The sequence below is a fragment of the Eutrigla gurnardus genome, assembly GCF_963514095.1.
Source record: "Eutrigla gurnardus genome assembly, chromosome: 4".
Taxonomy (NCBI): Eukaryota; Metazoa; Chordata; class Actinopteri; order Perciformes; family Triglidae; genus Eutrigla; species Eutrigla gurnardus.
The window spans coordinates 3033511-3053970 of record NC_139918.1 but is presented as its reverse complement, the minus strand read 5'-3'; the positions used below and the strand labels follow the sequence as shown (position 1 = coordinate 3053970).

General features: G+C 44.8%; 1 protein-coding gene across 8 annotated transcripts in view; it reads left to right on the top strand.

Moving 5' to 3' along the window:
* LOC311012779 (sickle tail protein homolog) overlaps positions 1–20460 on the top strand; it is a 129612-nt gene that overhangs the window by 80559 nt on the left and 28593 nt on the right. For all 8 annotated transcript variants that reach the window (XM_084008418.1, XM_084008423.1, XM_084008421.1 and 5 more), the window contains exons 5-15: positions 4840–5119; positions 6717–6996; positions 8395–8670; positions 8933–9040; positions 9245–9282; positions 9359–9528; positions 10808–10983; positions 15037–15173; positions 15669–15816; positions 15903–16197; positions 16975–17079. In XM_084008418.1, the coding sequence (XP_083864544.1) occupies positions 4840–5119; positions 6717–6996; positions 8395–8670; positions 8933–9040; positions 9245–9282; positions 9359–9528; positions 10808–10983; positions 15037–15173; positions 15669–15816; positions 15903–16197; positions 16975–17079 (2013 nt within the window). The remainder of the gene's footprint in view (positions 1–4839; positions 5120–6716; positions 6997–8394; positions 8671–8932; positions 9041–9244; positions 9283–9358; positions 9529–10807; positions 10984–15036; positions 15174–15668; positions 15817–15902; positions 16198–16974; positions 17080–20460) is intronic.

The window sequence follows — 20460 nt, the reverse complement described above, 5'->3', positions numbered from 1 at the left end:
AGAGTGTTAAGCTTCAGCAGTCAGTCACGCTGTTGGCGAGGGAAGAACATCTTGTCTGGTTTAAATTGTTGTTGTTGAGCCCACTTCAACTATGTCCATGCTGCAACAGCAGGGTTGGTCATGTCATCACACCGTTGTGGGGTGATAGACGGATTCCAATGAAGGTCACTAACCTGTCGAGTAAGCTGATCACCCTGAAGAGAAACAGCATGTTGGCGGAGGTGTTTTCCTTCTCCCGGTGGTTTGTCCAAGGTACCAGCCACCCTGAGAAAAACAAAAAGGAGGAGAACCTTGGTATTGCCAGGCCTACAGATCTGAAACAGCGATTACAACAGGTTGGGCTCCCCGATAGTGATATTGGCCCGTGGGGAAGTAGAAGTTGGTGAAGCTGCTCCAAAAGTACAATGACATTTTCCCCAAACATGAACTAGACTGCGACGAGGCAAAAGACTTCAAGCATCGCGGGTGAGACCAAAAGGTCTCACTCAGGATTAAAGTAAAATGTTTCCTCTAATCACCAAGCAAACCAAAGGCAGACACAATGAAATCAGGTATCAGCAGGAAAGTTGATCAGCGGACAGGAAATAGGAATATTAGGATAAGGTGAGATGAAAACTGTGAGGTAATTCATTTTCTCCTACAACTATAAGCAACAAAAGATGGAAACCATCTTTCTGAGCTCAGCTGCCTGTTGTCTAACGAGACCAAGGCCGTAGCTACCATTGAGGACACCGAGGTCATGTCCTCGGCATTTTTTTTTTCACTGATTTCACTTTCCAATTTTTAAAAGTTGACTTTTTTTTCCTTCCATAACCAAGGGAAAATAAGTATAGCGGTACAGCTTTTACAGCTGTTATAGAGCGTGGTCGCAGGTATTATTACAATGTTTCCATTTCATTGTCTTCGCGACAAGTCTATTTTTTTCTCACGATATATATTATTGTTTTTAACATTCATTTTTTTATGCCGACCGGGGTCGAGCGCGCACGCACCAGATCAGGCACCGATAAAAAACTAAAAAGGAGCCGGTTAGAAATGAAGATAGGAAAAGCACAAAGAATGTCCAGGAGACCCGTCCTCACGAACGAGGGAAGATCAGATCAGATGGTGGCACAGGTTTAGCGATGAGGAAATCGTCACTGTCAGCTGCACATTCTGTCAGCAGGTCCGCTCCATGCAGACACTTTACAATTGATTGGTGCGACTGTTTGATGTGATTTAAAATAAAAGATTCTTCTGTGAATCTCGGGTTCGTTGTGGTGGTGGTATGTCTTCTTGATGCTCAGCCAGGTACACAGGACAATCAAACGGAGAAACGGAGACGTACTTTTCAGTGTTTACTTTCTTAACTAGCCGGCTTCATCACCATGACAGCGACCAAACAATCACAACTACTAGGCTACTGAACCAATCACAGGCCAGGGGAACAGGGTCTATGACACACACGTAGGAACATGAATATGAATTATTCGTGCTTATTTCTTTCTTTTTGACCTTGGGGTGGGTCAGGGGGGCAGTTCAGGCCAGGAGGACTTTTGTTTTGAGGGTTGAGTTGGGATTGACCTCGGTATTTGAAAAATCCTGGCTACGGCCTTGAACGAGACAACTTGGTGTGGCGTCTGCTGGTCATTACAACACATCACATCCATATGCAATCATCAGAGAGGAGTGTCAGTATTTCTATAAATATTGGAAACCATACTGTCGGGACTTCTAAATACCTGGTATACCGTAACACCAACACTTCACCCTCATTCATCTGCTTGCACTCTCAAGTCAAGCATGTAAATATTCTGTCTGTCCCTCCCACCTGCCTAATGACCCATGGTGATGGAGGCGGTAGCACTTACACTGTTTGATACTCGGCCTGTAAAGTCTGTAGACTCATAACAATCAGCTTAAAGGGAGAATATACTGAAACTTTTGAAGACTCTGATGAGGAGTTTTTTTCCACCCAAACCCAAACGTACCTGTACGAGCCTGAATATACAGAGGAAGAATTGCGCGAGAGGGATGCTCAAAGGGCAGAACGTGAACGAGTGTCTGTGGAGACCGAGATAGCCCCCACTGGAGCTGAGAACCGGGACCGAACAAACGGAGAATGGTGGTGCCAGGAGGGAATCCCCCGCAACGCGTCCGAGAGTTTACGGTTCTCCAGACGGAGCAGAGGTTCGGCTTCGCGGGTTGGCAGGGCCGTGGGCTGCCTGGTGTTTGCGTGAGGTCCAAGCGCTTTTCACCCAGGTCTGAGGGCATGAGGCCCAACAATTTTGCCCCGTTCGATTGCCTATTTACGGGCAGTATTTCGGGTCTTAGAGTTTTGAGTCCGACGGAGAGTCTGCATGTGTGGATTCGCGTGGCCGTGTGCTGCCCGGTGTTTGTGTGAGGTCCAAGTGCTTTTCAGACAGCCTTGGGGGCATAAGGGCCAACAATTCAGCGGTGTTCAGGTGTGTATTTACCGGAGGGATTCCCCGCAACGGCTCCGAGGGTTTACAGTTCTCCGGACGGAGCAGAGGTTCGGGTTCGCGGTGCGTAATTGTGGGTTCGCGGGGCCGTGTGCTGCCCGGTGTTTGAGTGAGCTCCGAGGGCTTTTCAGACAGCCTTGGGGGCTTAAGGGCCGACAAATCGGCGGTGTTCAGGTGTGTATTTACCGGCTGGATTCCGAGCAGCGCATCTTAGAGTTTTGAGTCCAACGGAGCAAAGCAAAATTCCGCTGCTGCTGAGAAACTAGTCCCTCAAAAAATGGATGATTCATGCGATGCGAGGTTAGTTTTGTTTCAAATATTATTCTATCAACACAGATATGTACATCGACAGTCTAGTGTTTTAATTGATTTGCCTCGGAGCACTGTGGAGTCGGTATGAGTGTTTTTAATGCCATGCTAACTAGAACCATTGACTTGCGCTAGCCATAGCACAAGCGAACTCGGCAACTAGAAGAACTGAATGAAATTTCTTGAAAACATCTCCAGACGTCTCGAACACACCGGCTGACTTGGAAACAGCGACGGCACCAGAAAATTATTATTGGGGGGGCAATGAGGGGGTCTGATTGTTTATAGGAGGTGCTAGTGAATTCTGACACCAACAAATAATACTATAATAGATATAGATGTACTGTTCCTGTGGCCGTGCTGATACACTACATATTGTTGAATGCATGTTACTAAACGTTTATCATAAAACAAACACAAGCATATTTAACTACTTTTAATGAAATGAAGTGCCAAACAACAAGCACAAAAAACAATACAAATCCACCACAGAGAACATCTGTGGATTTACAAGAGTTTAACTGAGGATTGTAGCACAGTGTATAGTTGTATACAGTATACTCTTACAACTGTCTCTTAACTAACTAAATATGTTTTCTCTCTCCTTCTGTTCTCCTCTCCTTCACTTTCCACTCCTGTCTTCCTCCTCTTCCTCTCCTCTAAACTCCTCCTCCTCACTCTCCCCTCCTGTCTTCCTCTCCTCTAAACTCCTCCTCCTCACTCTCCCCTCCTGTCTTCCTCTCCTCTAAACTCCTCCTCCTCACTCTCCACTCCTGTCTTCCTCTCCTCTAAGCTCCTCCTCATTCACTCAACTCCTGTCTTCCTCTCCTCTTCCTCCCTTCTTCTCCTCCTCACTCACTCTCAACTCCTGTCTTCCTCTCCTCTTCCTCCCTTCTTCTCCTCCTCACTCACTCTCCACTCCTGTCTTCCTCTCCTCTAAACTCCTCCTCCTCACTCTCCACTCCTGTCTTCCTCTCCTCTCCCTCCCTTTTTCTCCTCCTCATTCACTCTCAACTCCTGTCTTCCTCTCCTCTTCCTTCCTTCTTCTCCTCCTCATTCACTCTCAACTCCTGTCTTCCTCTCCTCTTCCTCCCTTCTTCTCCTCCTCACTCACTCCCCACTCCCGTCTTCCTCTCCTCTAAACTCCTCCTCCTCACTCTCCACTCCTGTCTTCCTCTCCTCTTCCTCCCTTCTTCTCCTCCTCACTCACTCCCCACTCCTGTCTTCCTCTCCTCTAAACTCCTCCTCACTCACTCCCCACTCCTGTCTTCCTCTCCTCTTCCTCCCTTCTTCTCCTCCTCACTCACTCTCCACTCCTGTCTTCCTCTCCTCTTCCTCCCTTCTTCTCCTCCTCACTCACTCCCCACTCCTGTCTTCCTCTCCTCTTCCTCCCTTCTTGTCCTCTAAACTTTGCTTCACTCGCTCTCCAATGCTGTTTCTCTCTTCTCCTCTCCCCTCCTCCTCCTTTCTCTGTTCTCCTCACCTACTACCGCCCCTTCGTCATCCTCTCTTTCATCCTCATCCTCCAAGTCCGCCATTACTCTGTCCTGCGTCCGTAAATCACCACCACCATCGTCCACTCTTATTCGCTTTTTGGCTATCACAAATCGGTCCATTTCGCTCTGTTGACACAATCGCTAACTAGCCGCTATGCATCAACCACCGCTAACGTGAACGTCAGATTCAGCCTGCCGTCTGCGTGCAAACCAGCCAATCAAATCGCACGACACAGGAAAAAAAAAAAAAAAAAAAAAACAATCACCATAGGAACGTTATAAACAATATTTCTTCAGATGATTGATTTTTAATGTCTCAGTGTTTTAATTTGTTCTATATTTGTTATAGTTTTTAATCCATAAATATTTCGAGGGGAGGGGGGGCAGCCTTTGACAGGAGGGTCTTGAGACCCTGCTTGCCCCCCCCCCCCTCGCGCCGTCACTGCTTGGAAAATAGGTGTTATGTCCAAAATTCCGAACTATCCCTTTAAGGCATCCTTGATTAGACCCATGTGGGTTAGCTGGATGTACCATGTTTGCACTACTTATTATGTTTTGCGTTCCCTTTGCAGATCTCCAAGGAGGTGTTGTACAGCAGTCACAGCCCAGTCCACACCCTGTCCTCATCCGGCCGCAGTACCCTGCAGGGCTCCATGTCCCCCCCCATGGTCCGCTCCATGCCCTCCTCTCCCTCCAGGATGGTGTACGGTGGGGGGGGTGCAGGAGGGAGGACAGGGGTAGTGGATCCAGGCAGTGCCACATTAGCACGGGAACCCCTGTCAGGGGTGGGGCGATCCAGCTCCCTCTGCACCAGCAGCAGCGCTATCCTGGAGAGGAGAGACGTCAAGCCTGGTGAGATGTTTGATGCTCACTACAAGCTTACAAAATCGAGTGTGCATGTTTGTTTGTTTTTCCATGAGGATGCAAAAAATTGACACAGGCCATTGTTCTGTGGCCCGTCAAGTCATTATTCATACAGCTCTGAATTACAAACTTGCCTCTGGTTCTCAGAGGAGTCTCAGTGGCATTCCCACAGCGGTGGTCTTGTGTTTTTGTCTCCTGCTTTAGAGTTCTCTGTCTTTGGTATTTCCCCTTCTTTTTTCTGTGTATCGCCTGACTTGTATTCGTAATATTGTTTTGTAGTTTAGACCTTTTAATGTTTTTCCCTGTGTATTTCTCAGCCTGTTCCCTCAGTTTGTCGTTCTTTGCTCTGTTTTGACTTTTTGAATCATCTTTAATTATTAACGCTTGCATTTTGTTAAAGTGTCTCCCTACCTCATTCCTGCATTTGAGTCCTCTCTTGAGCTCTGAAACCATGACAGGCGCTCGCCGCCGGTCGCGAGAAGCTGTGACAGCGCTGTGCAAGCCATCGGAAATATTAGGATTCAGAGCACAGTGGTGCCATTGTTACGTTCTGTGTGAAAGGCCCTTACAGTGTGTGCAATATACAACCCTCTATCCTGAGAGGCTCCACTCCAGCCCCATCCCCTACGCAATGACCTTCCCATATTACTAAACTGCATTCTCTACATTTACAGGGAAACTTATTTTCCAGATGAAATGAAGGAATTTCTACACCACCGTTAAGAGCAGGTTGAGTTTTGAGGGAACAGTGTTTTAAGGAGAGCAAGTCGTCTTGATTCAGATGGAAAAAAAAAATGAAATTAAGATAGAGTAAAATCAACCAAACAAGATCTTTGAATAGTACATCAAAGTGGGTTTGAAGTCTTGCATTGTGAACGTATTCCATTCTTTCATATGCTCAACAGGACGCATGGAAACGACACAGAGCTCCTTTGCCATAGCGCCATCTGCCTGTCTGGAAAATAGAAAAGTTAATGAGTAAAAAATCCCAGGGAAACAGAATATTTCAGTGTGTACAGTTACATGAGGGATTTCAAATCTTGAGTATTTCATTGGCCGGTTAAAGAGTAGGCGGGGTTGGAGTTAAGTGATGCTACAGTGGACAGTAAAAGTTTCAGATTGTTGGGTGGATGGACGTCATGATATTACTGGTTGCTACTAGTTGATGTAAGCATATACAGTGTGTGTGTGTGTGTGTGTGTGTGTGTGTGTGTGTGTGTGTGTGTGTGTGTGTGTGTGTGTGTGTGTGTTGTTTTACAGCAAGAAATTAGAAGGAAATTCTTCTTTGTCTTTTTTGCACACATAGGTGACTAATATCAGCAGGGATGTGATCTAAGAGGGTTTAAAGGCATTTTTCATATCAGCTCTGTGAAAAGAGTCAATCATTTAACACTATAACTCTATTTTTCATATATAATACATATTATTTATTACATAATACATTCAATATATTAGACCTATACTGTATGTATATAGTATATATTTGTTCCTATGACATCATAGTCTGATCCTGTCTGTCTGTCCGTCCGTCTGTCTGTCTGTCTGTCTGTCTGTCTGTCTGTCTGTCTGTCTGTCTGTGTGTCAGATGAGGATGCTGGCAGCAGTAAGAGCATGGCCCTGGTGCTGCATGGGGAGGGAGGAGCACATTACCCAGACTCCTACTGCTCCTCCCTGCAGGACGGAGGAGGAGCTCGCCCTAGCATCGCCTCCTCCTCCCAGTGTAGCGCCTCTCCCTCCCTCACTGCAGACATGGTGGACTCCGGGGTCATGGGGATCCCAGCAGGGCTGCAGCAGTACCGGGCCTCCGTTAAACCCCTGATGGGCTACGGAGACTGCATGGAGCACCAGACCCGCTCCCTCCACAGGTACACACACTGGTTTAAACATAAGCCGCTCCAGCTGGAGGTGGACTCCCTGACTACATCTATCACGTGTACTTCCTGTGCAGCAGGAGGACAGGAAGTAAGAGGTTGACAGACCCTGGTCGGCCTGTTAGCATAGCAACTATAGCCTACAGTCCTGTCTATACTAGGTCTGCAGACCACGAGGGTCTTTCTGGTTTTGGAGCTGAGCTACACGAATGAAAAATACATGAAACCAATCTCATGATATTAATAAGGATGTTGTAAAATATCGGACAGAACTCTTCACTCATTCGTTTTTCAGTGTTTCCAGTTTTGGTTCATGTTGCAACATCTACGTTACTGTGGTAACAGCAGGTGCAGTTCAATACCACCAAAGCAGTTGACCAATCAAACGCTGTGTGAGCAGTCAGAAATCAAACGTATCAATAATTACAACCGTGAGCTGATGTCATGCTGCACACACAGATAGTTCACAGCCTCAGTGTGTGTGTCCAGCATCCTTCTTCTAATTCAACCATCAGCATGTTGCTGTCATGAGCGTCCACGTTGTCTCTAACCTGACATCACATTGAGGTGAAGAGTCCTTTGGTTGGTGAATGAAATGATTCTGATCAGAAAACAAAGGCAGAGGGGCGATGCTTTTCTATCATACGTGGTGAGAGTGGGAATATCTTGTCTAGATATTGTTGTCTGACCAAATGCTGTAAAGTTGACTTTGGATCATGAAGCTAACTTTGTTAGCAGCTTCACATCAGAATTCAGTTGGATCCAGATCCGGTAAGGGTGCTGCTCTGCTGCTTGTGTTCTTCAGATCCACCCGTCGCTCCTCCACAGTCCAAATATGGTCACTTCCTTCCACTGATTGCAAGAATAAAAAAAAAAGCTGAACTGGAGGCTTCCAAACCGTAGTCCACAGACCGACAGGTGACGTCACCATGACGACATCCACTTCCCTACTGTCTATGATGTGAACTTATCAACCAGATCAGTGTACAAAGTAACACTTGATGACGCGCTGCGTCTGACTGGCAGACTGATTCTTCATACCTTTTTTCTTTTTATTGGGTTCACAATATTTTAGCTCTCTTTTGTGTTCCATTTCAACCCTTCATGTGAATCAGTTGAATCACCCCTGAGGCTGTTTGTGTCTGTACGTTTGTTAAATACTAAAACACAGCAGTAGCAGTTACACTTCTTTGAGCCCCAGACCTCAATCTGGTGCGAATAACTAACTAACCTTCTTGTTGCTCTTCAAGCAGAGAGGAAGAACTGATCAATGACATCAGCTGCACTTGAATATTGATTGGAACACAGCCATATCATGTTTAGCAGTTTAAAGACCGTGTTCATGTAACCATCTGTGTATGAATCCATCCATCTGTGTTTCCACCCATCCAGACAGAGGAGCAGGAAGTATGGAGACAGCCAGCTTCCTTCACTGGGAACCAAAACCCCGCCCCCTTCCCCTCACAGAGTCACCGAAGTCAGGATGATTGACGGGCAGATCATTGGAGGGGTGGGCCTGGTGTCTCCAGAGAGGATGTCCCCGATCCGCCGGCCCCTGCGGCGGGACAGTAATGGAGCCCCGGGGGAGAACGTCAACCGAAACAGAGGCTCGTCGTCCTCATCGGTTTTTATGGACGGCCAGCAGGTGACAGCCAGCAGCGCCCAGAGGTACGCCAGAGTGTGTTCAGTAAAGAAAAGGTCCAGAGACTCTTCCTGGAGGATGTCTTCACAACCGAAGATCCAGCACAACCACCCACATAGCAACGAGCTACACAGCAAGAGCTACATAATAATAATATCTATTTGATATAGCACCTTTTGCACACACAAAGAGTTTACGGTGATAAAAACCCAGAGTTATTATTTGAAATATGATTCAGATATGAAAGAGTGTCCACATGTAAATGTGACACGTGTTTCTGCTTTCCAGTGAGAGGATGAAAGCCATGGAGGAGCAGATCGCCAGTCTAGCAGGTCTGGTGCACAGTGCTCTGTCTATGGGAGTAGATATCCCAGGAGTCAAGGACTCAGGTCTCAGGTCTGTACCTTCTGCCTTCATCCCTTTTAATCAATGGCAGCACATTAGATTCATCCACCGTATGTGAACCAACAACGGTTAGGAAGGAGAACCAGGAAATGATATATCAGGAAATGAAATGAAATGAGTTTGGCATAGTTTTATGATTTGTTTATGAACTAACTACGTGTGTGTGTGTGTGTGTGTGTGTGTGTGTGTTTGCAGTGAGAATGCTGAACGTAGACTCCTCCACCCCAGAGCTGGTGAGATATCTTCTTATTTAGTTAACCGTGTCTGAACATGATGATGACCTTAAAATCATCTTTCTTTGACCTTCAGGAGTGTTGTCCGAGCCTGGGGTCCCTGCTGCTGTGATTGACGGCTTCAGCCCCGCCCCTCTGGCGCTCCAGGCCCCTCCCCCTAACAGCGGGATGCAGCAGGGCATCATGCTAGCGAAGAGAAATGTGTGTGAGTTGCGTCTGCAACTCAACCAACTCAGACACTTACAGGTACTGGCTTGTGTACTCACTTATTATCATCATCATCATCCTTATTATAATAGCTGAAATGGATGCAAAATGACCAGACGGTATAAAGGAAAAGACATTTTCCATTGAACTGTATATAGAGAGGCTAAGTTCCTGTGGACTACCATGGGATGTTATTTTGGAAACATTATCTTTTGAATTGACAAACATCAGAAGTGTAATTCATGGTCCAACGGGATAAAAAAATATTCGTCTCTCAACGTTGACTGACATATTTTTTCTTTAATAATGCAATTATTTCAATACAGCTTTGTGTCGGAAGGTAGAGTAGGTCATTCCGAGAAACCACAGAGACGTTGACTTTGAAAGAATCACCGAACCGAAGCAGTCCCGCCCCTTCATTCAGACCTCTGTTCAAAGCCCCGCCCCCTTCGTTCAGACCTCTGTTTAAAGCCCCTCCCCCAGAACACCCAACAAGTGCTCGAGATCAGTAATGAGAGTGCAATCAGGAAGTAAGTAATGACAGACAGGCAGGCCGTCCAATTATTTTCTCCGGCCCAACTTTTTTGATTGGACGGGTTTTTATAGTCCTGCCACGGCCACAGATGACATTTTTATTCTTTTTTTTTATGTCAGAGCATTTAATGTATTGATTGCTATCAGTATGTTAAGACGATTTCAAATAATACAACAGAAAATGTTTCAGAATAGAATCAACTACTCAACCTTTAAACGGACCACAACAAATACAACTATACGTGGTGATGTACTATAAAACAGAGGTCTTCAACGTTTTCAGGCCAAGGACACCAAGGCCTAAAGTGACCCGATGGAGGGACCCCTATTACATATCGTATAAAACTGTGTTCCTTATTAAACGGGGCCAATAATAGTGTGTAGTGCAGCCTATAGTGCCACGTATAAAGGTACTTTGTAATGATGTTTATATACAATAAGCCATTGAAATAATGACAGATTAATATATTTACAGAACATATATTAATTCTATATTGGCATTTCTACATCACAATTTCACCTCATGACATTGAATAAATAGGAAGATTTATCTTTTGCTTATTATAGGTTGTATTCATGTTAATTTGTATTTTTTAAAGTAAATAATCAAACGTGGGATCAAATTATTTCGGGGACCCCCTACAGTAACTCTGCGGAGCCCAGAGGGGTCACGGACCTCCTGTTGAAGATGGAAGCACTGCCTTCCCTCAGACCTCACCACTAGCAAAGAAAAAAAGAGTTGTTTTGCTGAATCCTCATTGCCGCGTGGCTCCATGTGTCCCAGCTGTCGAACCAGGAGAGCGTGGCGTTGATGCTGCAGACGACAGGTCGGGAGCTGCTGACGCTGATGTGTGACCGTCTGGCTCAGTCTGAGGAGGCAGTGTACAGACACAGAGCGGAGATGGAGCAGCAGAGGATCCTCTACCTGGTCACAGAGCAGAGAATACTCACACAACTCCAGTAAGAGAGAGCTTACCCACTTACATACACACACACACACACACACACACACTATATTGCCAAAAGTATTCACTCCCCTGCCTTGACTCGCATATGAACTTAAGTGACCTCCATTCTTAATCCATAGGGTTTAATATGACGTCGGTCCAACCTTTGCAGCTATAACAGCTTCAACTCTTCTGGAAGGCTTTCCACACGGTTTAGGAGTGTGTTTATGGGACTTTTTGACTATTCTTCCAGAAGTGTATTTGTGAGGTCACACACTGATGTTGGAGGGAAGGCCTGGCTCTCAGTCTCCACTCTAATTCATCCCAAAGGTGTTCTATCAGGTTGAGGTCAGGACTCTGTGCAGGCCAGTCAAGTTCATCCACACCAAACTCTCTCATCCATGTCTTTATGGACCTTGCTTTGTGGGATTTCACTTAAGTTCATATGCGAGTCAAGGCAGGTGAGCGAATACTTTCGGCAATATAGTGTACATTATCCATCTTTTCAGAAAAAATGGCCTGTTCCAGCCTCAAAGCAAAGGTTATCCTTTCCATCTTAAAAATATCATAGATAACGTCAATCCGTTCCTCCATGGTAGGTTCTCCTGGATTTAACCACCTTCTAGTCATGGCTTTTCTGCCAGCAGCACTTAGGATCCGAAATAAACATTTGTCCTTCGAAGATGCATCTTTGATGGTATAGCACCCAAATATAAGGACTCTAACTTCAATGGAATGTCCGTCTGGAAAACCCCTTGAAAACCTTCATGAACCTCTCGCCAGAAAGGAGTCAATGATCCTCCGTCATGTTACAAAGGTCAAAGGGCACCACGGAACGGGATTATTCAGCGTTAATCCTGTTAACCTGTTATTTTTTTCTGTGCTTAATTCATCGACATGAGCGTGTTATTTTGACATGTGGACGTTTCATTCGTGGCAACAAGAACTGAAGTGGTGATTTAGCCTTTCACACACTCGCCCTGACATCATGTCCCTTATGATGTCACTGCAGCTGAAGTCAAATCCTTGGTGACGGTGCGCGGCCATCTTTGGGGCGGAGAGAAAATGTGAAGAAACATATTGTTAAAAATAGAGCCAGGGGGATGGGAAGTGATGTGATGGGGTATGACACAGGTTTCAAGAAACATCAGAACTCATTCTCATGTTCGCATGCGAACACTGACTGCACGGCACAGACGACTCTCAGCAAACAGAAGCCTGGCATTTACCCAAGCCTCATCAGGAGAATGTATGACGACGGCACAATAGGACTGTGAGTAAGTAAGTAAAATAAATTAGAATAATTACAGAGCCAACACTCATATTCTCACTGAGTTTAACGAAGCACATCTACCAGAAGATATGAGAGATATAATTCAGGAACAGTGCAAAGCTCCTACGGTCGTGTTATTATGGTATGGATGGCCTCTGAGCAAGGCGGAGATACATACACGTTATCCTGGGTTATTATATCAACATATTACTGACATCAGCATGCCGTGCACTTTGTCAGAGCATTTCATGTATTAATTACTATCAGACATTTATGGGGATTTCAAGTAATATGTTTCTGAATCGACTCACCTACTCAACCTTAATATTAATATCTCTACTGCAAACTCTGCTGTTTGTATCAGGAAAACACAGAGTTTAATATTTTATTGAGTTATTGTTAGAACTGTAATGGTATTATTAAGTACTCATATTCACTCAGTATATATACGTAAAAGTGGTATCAGTGCACCTCTATTTGTGTGTGTGTATATATATGTATATACACTCACCGGCCACTTTATTAGGTACACCTGTCCAACTGCTCGTTAATGCAAATTTCTAATCAGCCAATCACATGGCAGCAACTCAATGCATTTAGGCATGTAGACATGGTCAAGACGATCTGCTGCAGTTCAAACCGAGCATCAGAATGGGGAAGAAAGGTGATTTAAGTGACTTTGAACGTGGCATGGTTGTTGGTGCCAGACGGGCTGGTCTGAGTATTTCAGAAACTGCTGATCTACTGGGATTTTCACGCACAACCATCTCTAGGGTTTACAGAGAATGGTCCGAAAAAGAGAAAATATCCAGTGAGCGGCAGTTCTGTGGGCGCAAATGCCTTGTTGATGCCAGAGGTCAGAGGAGAATGGCCAGACTGGTTCGAGCTGATAGAAAGGCAACAGTAACTCAAATAACCACTCGTTACAACCGAGGTATGCAGAAGAGCATCTCTGAACGCACAACACGTGGAACCTTGAGGCGGATGGGCTACAGCAGCAGAAGACCTCACCGGGTGCCACTCCTGTCAGCTAAGAACAGGAAACTGAGGCTACGATTCGCACAGGCTCACCAAAATTGGACAATAGAAGATTGGAAAAACGCTGCCTGGTCTGATGAGTCTGGATTTCTGCTGCGACATTCGGATGGTAGGGTCAGAATTTGGCGTCAACAACATGAAAGCATGGATCCATCCTGCCTTGTATCAACGGTTCAGGCTGGTGGTGGTGGTGTAATGGTGTGGGGGATATTTTCTTGACACACTTTGGGCCCATTAGTACCAATTGAGCATCATGTCAACGCCACAGCCTACCTGAGTATTGTTGCTGACCATGTCCATCCCTTTATGACCACAGTGTACCCATCTTCTGATGGCTACTTCCAGCAGGATAACGTGCCATGTCATAAAGCGCGAATCATCTCGGACTGGTTTCTTGAACATGACAATGAGTTCACTGTACTCAAATGGCCTCCACAGTCACCAGATCTCCATCCAATAGAGCACCTTTGGGATGTGGTGGAACGGGAGATTCGCATCATGGATGTGCAGCCGACAAATCTGCAGCAACTGCGTGATGCTATCATGTCAATATGGACCAAACTCTCTGAGGAATGTTTCCAGTACCTTGTTGAATCTATGCCACGAAGGTTTAAGGCCGTTCTGAAGGCAAAAGGGGGTCCAACCCGGTACTAGCAAGGTGTACCTAATAAAGTGGCCAGTGTATATATATATATATATATATATATATATACATGACATGACATGCTTATTGTTAAAATAATTCTGCGATTATTTAGAACTGGAGGAAGGCGATCGGAGTCAGCTCAAGGTCCAAACAGGGATTTAATCTTGATCAAGAGGAGAATTCACAGAGCAACATGCTGGTCTGTTACAAAGTGAAGACTCAACGTGCTGTGAGACAAACTTAGTATTTATCCATCTTTTGTGGGTGTGTTCTCACTCTCAGTTCACAGGGATGGAAGTCGTAAACTCAAATGTTTATCTAAACCTTGCATGGGTCGCAAACCCCACCTGGGTCATAAACCACACCTAGGTCGCAAAACACACATGGGTCGCAGAACACACACAAATGGCCACAGGCCACAGGTCACATTTACACTAAACCTTCTCATGTGTAAGTCTTCAGTTCAGATATCTCTCATCAAGAGGTACAAAATTTACATATCACTTATAACCTGAAAAAGCTTCTCTCTCTGGACGGTCAAAATCTAATATATGTCATCGTATCATGCCATCTTATTTGGAGGACCACCAACAGAACTCTGCCACCCCTCAAATGTACTCTCTGCTGCCATCTTGTGTCAGCAGTTAGCTGTTTGTCTGCCTGTGTTGACTGTTATGGTTCTGTTTTCTTGAAGCATCATCTCTGAAACCATGAACACTGGCATTTACCATGTTGACACATGAATTAGCTTTAAGTTCACAAGGCCACAGGTAAACATTTTGTTTCTGCGATTTGATGATTACATTCGTAGTGTGTTATGATCTGAACACACATCCATACTCTGAGTTTATGCGTTTTACTTTTCTTCAGTGTGTCGTTGGTGCTTTGTGTGTTTATTCATATGATGATCTGTGTGAAACGCATTAAAGCACAATTTTCTAAAAGAGTTTGAAGAAAAATAATTGTTTGCTTTTCTAAGAGATGTATAGCATCTGCTGCTTTGGTGGAAGGTTTGGTGGTTAGTTTTGAAAAAGTAGCCTATAGTTTCAAAGACAGTGATCCAAAAAAGCCTGTAATGCCTGATGTTTGCCGCCTTGTTCACCTCTCAGTGACCTGGAGGACTATGTGGAGCGTTTGCAACGCAGCTCCGCCTCCGGTCCTGCGCAACTGTCAATCACCCTAAGAGACGTGGAGGAGGGAGCAGTCAACCTGCGGAGAGTTGGAGAAGCTCTGGCCATCCTGAAAGGTTGGTTTGGTTGAAAGAGGACAGCGCTGTATCGAACAGTGTCTCTCCGTCGGCTCATTGAAACAAGTAGAACATGTAGGAAGATGTTTCATCATCAGGTCATCATAGTGCAGATTATTAGAAAGGAGGACGTCAGCAGATGGAGGTGTGAAGGCATGTTCATCTTGGTTCATTGAAGGTTTATGCTGCCAATCAAAAGACAGCTTAGTCCGTCCATCCAAGAACCTGTAGTCCTCCAGTGTCAGGGCAGGAAAGACCCCAGCAGACCCCTCCCACCCAGGACATCAGCTGTTCCAGCTCCTCCCTCTGGTAGGCACTACAGAACCCTGAACACCAAAACCACCAGACACAGGAGAGCGACAAAAAGCTGGAGTCACATTCCTTGTGTGTTCACACTTACTTGTCCATTCATTGTGATTCTGATTTGCTGATATGTGCTGTTATAAAGTAAGCACAGAGTCATTGTTTCATCTCTCATGTTTGGTTGTCTTCCAGGTGAGTTTCCAGATCTGCAGGAGAAGATGCGCTCGGTGCTGAGCCTTGAGGTGGAGGCAGTGCGTTTTCTGAAGGAGGAGCCTCACAAGATGGACTCGATGCTGAAGAGGGTCAGAAAAATGACTGAGGCCCTCAGTTGTCTCCGCAGGTGCTGATTCATCTCTGAAGTAGAACGCTTATGTTTGGCAGGAAAACGATCCTGATGCACGTTTTTCCCTCGATTCCCATCAACAGGTATGTGTCAGACTCAACTGCCCCAGCAGGCTCCGCCCAGGTAGAGCCTCTGAAGATCATGGAAACAGACCACGGGCCCCCAAAGACCGTGACCCCCCAGAGCTCCCCCAAGCCCCAGCCTCGATCATCAGTCAGACCTCCTCTGTCCAGCCCTCCTCTCTCTGGGAGTCCGGCTGAAGTCGGCTCAGCCTCCCACAAAGCGAACAGCATGGCCACAGGGATCCAGCCCTCCCACCACCACCCCAGCCCCCCTCTGACACCCACCCATGGACGAGACTCACCTTCTGTGGCCAAGGTACTCCACTGGTGACTACTTCTGAATGATTAATATGACTAAATGTGAGCCTGTGTATATAACAACCCTGTCTCCTAATTTCAAAAAACAACCTTACCACTCAACTGAACTGCAGTTTCAATAATGTTTCCGGGGAAACATTCTGTTTTTTTCTGGACCAGAAGGGTCTCTGATTTAAACGGTTTGAAACACATGGTCTGTTACTAAGGAAATCGTCATGCTGACATCACCGTTGGTATGTGGACTTCAGTTTGAAGCTTCACAAACACAAGCAGAGCAGCACCCTTACTGGATCTGGATCCATGTGGATTCTGGGGTGAAGATGTGAATAAAGTTAGCTTCATAATTCAAGTTCAACTTTACAGCTAAACGTTAAAGTCATCTTAGTAGCTAACTGCATTGGTAGCATGGTAGCGACCTGTCAATCAGCAGGTAGCCCCGCCCCTAAAGCATCCCCTGCTTTCTGGTCTGTTTGAATCTAAATGGACCATAATGTAGTAAATGAACATCATGATGGATTGAAGAAGACTTGAAACTAGACGTTCAGACTCATCTTTTCTCATTTCACATTGACATTGACCATGCAACCAGAGGTTAGCTTCACTTTTCAGAACTGCAGGTTGCTGCCTGGTCACTTGTTTGAAACTCATTTTTTTATACATTCAACATACAAACGCAGTTTGGTTCTGTGGGAAGGTGATTTTGATGAGACGAGGCTGGTATATGAGCTGGTGGTTGTTTTGCCGTGTAGAATGTGAGACGTGTTTGGTTGTGAAGGTGAGTCCTCGCAGCAGAGAGGGCAGCCCCGCCCTGCAGAAGAGACGGGCCCGTCTGCATTCACCAACACAGGAGAGCCATGTTGACCAGACCACCATGTCACAGGTACGTGTCATTTGTAAAGTACAAATACTTAGTTACCACTAATTCATTTCATTTTCTTTACTTAAGTATTCTACTTTTTTGACAACTTGTTACTTTTGCTCCAGAATTTTAAGACAAAGACGTTGAATGAGTGCTACTACTTTGACCAGAGTCTTTTTGGACACAAGTATCTCTACTTTTACTTTGCAGAGAATGTCTGTAGTTTTGACACCTCTGGCTAAAAGGACCATACCAGAGGGGTATTCCACCAAACTCGCTAATTAAAGCGGCGCTTACCTAGTTAAGCCTGGTTAGAACTAACGCCAACTTCCACTTGCGGCTAAACCAATTCCATTAACGCATTTCAGCCGCGCCTTGTTGAGGCTAATTCAAGCCAGGTTAATGTTGTCGTGTGTTACGCACGTTCACGGGATATGAAGCCAGACCAGAACCGTGAATGTCGAATCATCGAAAAAATGGCAGAAAAGACCAGAGCAAAAAATATTAATGGAACTGTACGAGGAGTACATACCCATCATAACCAAAAAAGGGAATACTGTAGTGATAAATAAAAATCACGAGGCTGCTTGGGCAAGAATTGCCGAGCGATTAAATATGGAAGTACCGTTAAGAGTAACATGTTCTAATATAACACTGACTACGATTTCTCTAACATGACGATAGTGTAGAGGTAATGCGCCGGCTTTACACGCGGCCGGCCACGGTTTAATCCCCGACTATGGACGTTTGTGAAACTTCTTTCTTTGGCCGGAACTCTCTCTCTCTCTCTCTCTCTCTCTCTCTCTCTCTCTCTCTCTCTCTCTCTCTTTTTTAAAGATAGGCCTAGTAGATGCATCTACATTGACCAACTCATTTATCTCAACAATTTAATGAATACATTCAATGAACCTATTAATGAACTCACCTGAAAGGAATTTATGTGGCTGAAAATTGCATGCAGCAATGCCTTTGTCATTGGGATCTATATCATGCTCTTAATAATAACATCTTTATGCCTATCATGTTTTTGCAAGTTATATTTGGATTCTGGGGAAATTGTATGACATATTTATAGGTAAGGTTTATAGTTAAGGTAAAATGTTGGTCTAATTCTCTGATCTAAAGACAATTATACAGGCAAAAAAAAAAAAAAAACCACACATGAGATATTCTCGCCGGGATGTGAACCTGCGATGCCCGCGTTCGGGGTAGGTGCATCACCACTCACCCAACTGGGGGCTTTAAGTTATGATATGGCCAGTCGGTCTTAAAGGAAAACACCACCGCATTTCCATACTGGACTATGTTCTGCTCTGATCTTAGACGAGGTGATACATACCTCCCTCTCCTCTGTGCGTGCACTCAATGGCTCTTGCGCGCACTCCGCGCAGCGCTAATTTGCTAGCATGTAGCTTGTCCCAGTATATTCCTTAGGATCCAAAGGGGGGTGAAGTTAGAAGCGACCAAGCACTTCCACGTTGCCCCTATTTAAATACGGTTACGTGAGTAGTTACACGACCCAAGTTTGGTTACACAAAATGAAACATGCCAATTTTTCTAAGCGGATAACAAGGATAACTATATAGTATGGCGGAATAACAACTGGAAGCACTTCGACGTCGGCGCAGTAATATCATCACTCAAAACATGACGGGACTATATACCTTCTGCTTGTTTTCACAACCCTGTACGATGCACGTTATAACCATGATGTTTGATTGTTCACAAACTATCTTACTACAACCTGATGCTTCCTCAACTGTGCACAAACTACTACAGGTAGTGCAGGCGACGGCGTGCAGGTCACGTAGGTTCTATTGACGGAAGTAAGAGGGGGAGCGGAGTGATGATATTACTGCGCCGACGTCGAAGTGCTTCCAGTTGTTATTCCGCCATACTATATAGTTATCCTTGTTATCCGCTTAGAAAAATTGGCATGTTTCATTTTGTGTAACCAAACTTGGGTCGTGTAACTACTCACGTAACCGTATTTAAATAGGGACAACGTGGAAGTGCTTGGTCGCTTCTAACTTCACCCCCCTTTGGATCCTAAGGACAAGCTACATGCTAGCAAATTAGCGCTGCGCGGAGTGCGCGCAAGAGCCATTGAGTGCACGCACAGAGGAGAGGGAGGTATGTATCACCTCGTCTAACATCAGAGCAGAACATAGTTCAGTATGGAAATGCGTAGGTGTTTTCCTTTAAACAAAATAAACGATTTATTCATATTTTTTAATTGCAAGCATGTATTTTTAGACGCTTGATGAAAATTTAGTCTGTTTGTACTTGTATACATTGTACTTGTATATATATGTAATTTTGGTAATTTTTGGTCTTTCATGTGACAAAATCACGAGGACTAGGCTTGGCGGAACCTTCTGCTGGTACAGTTGTTTCCGACAGACGGACTTCTCTGAAACCCCCGCTAAAGTAAGCCTGATGGTTAGCCTGCCCCGGGGCAGGCTAGTTTGGTCGGATAAATTCCCATGGTTACTTAGCGGAGAGTGCCTCAAGTCACGTTGATGGAACGCAACTCTCGCTAAAGGTAGCGAGGCTTATCGAAATTAGCCCGGCTTTGCGCTTAGCGAGTTTGATGGAATACCCCTCAGGCTAATTCTGACTTGTCTCCATTAGCAGAGATTCCTCCCGTCTTCAACACATCTTGTGTGCATCAGTTTATCAGTGTTTACTTTATAAGAGCTCAGCCTCCCTGTTTTAACCGTTGACTGCCCTTCATGTTGAAATGGTGTAAAAACACTCTGGAGACTGATACGTCTCTGGGTTTATACCTGATGAATGTCACTCCAGTGTTTATTTGATCTAAAATGACTGTTTTACTCTAATAAAAGCCGTCAATCACAACAGAGCAGAATGTTATTACGCCTGAAAAAATAGTTCCGTACAAGAAGTCAGAAGGAGCATTCTAACAACGAGGTGAGTTTTAATGAACCTCGACAATCATTTCAGGTACATTCTGTAACGTTTATTAAATCTGGACAAAACATAAACAAACAAATTATCTAAAACATAAAGCAACTTTGGTAAATATGGTAGAGGTTTATGTAAACACTGGTATGGTCCTTTAAGTTATGACTCAAACTCTCAAATATAAAACATTTTCAGAATTGTATATCTTTTTTCCAGTTAATTTTCAATACCAAGAGTCTTACTGACTGAACATGTTGTAGGAATACTGTACTATTATTAACCAAGAGGTATGAAGTGTCTCTAGGCACCCAATTTTCACTTGCATATTTGTTTTATTGATTTGTATGCTTCAAAATCTATACAGAGAAATGTGAATTTTGGCTAACAAAGTTCTAACCCCTTATTTATCTAACTTTTCTCTTGTTCTTTTGTGCTTGTGCATCACCCAACGATCTGAAATATACCTACAATACC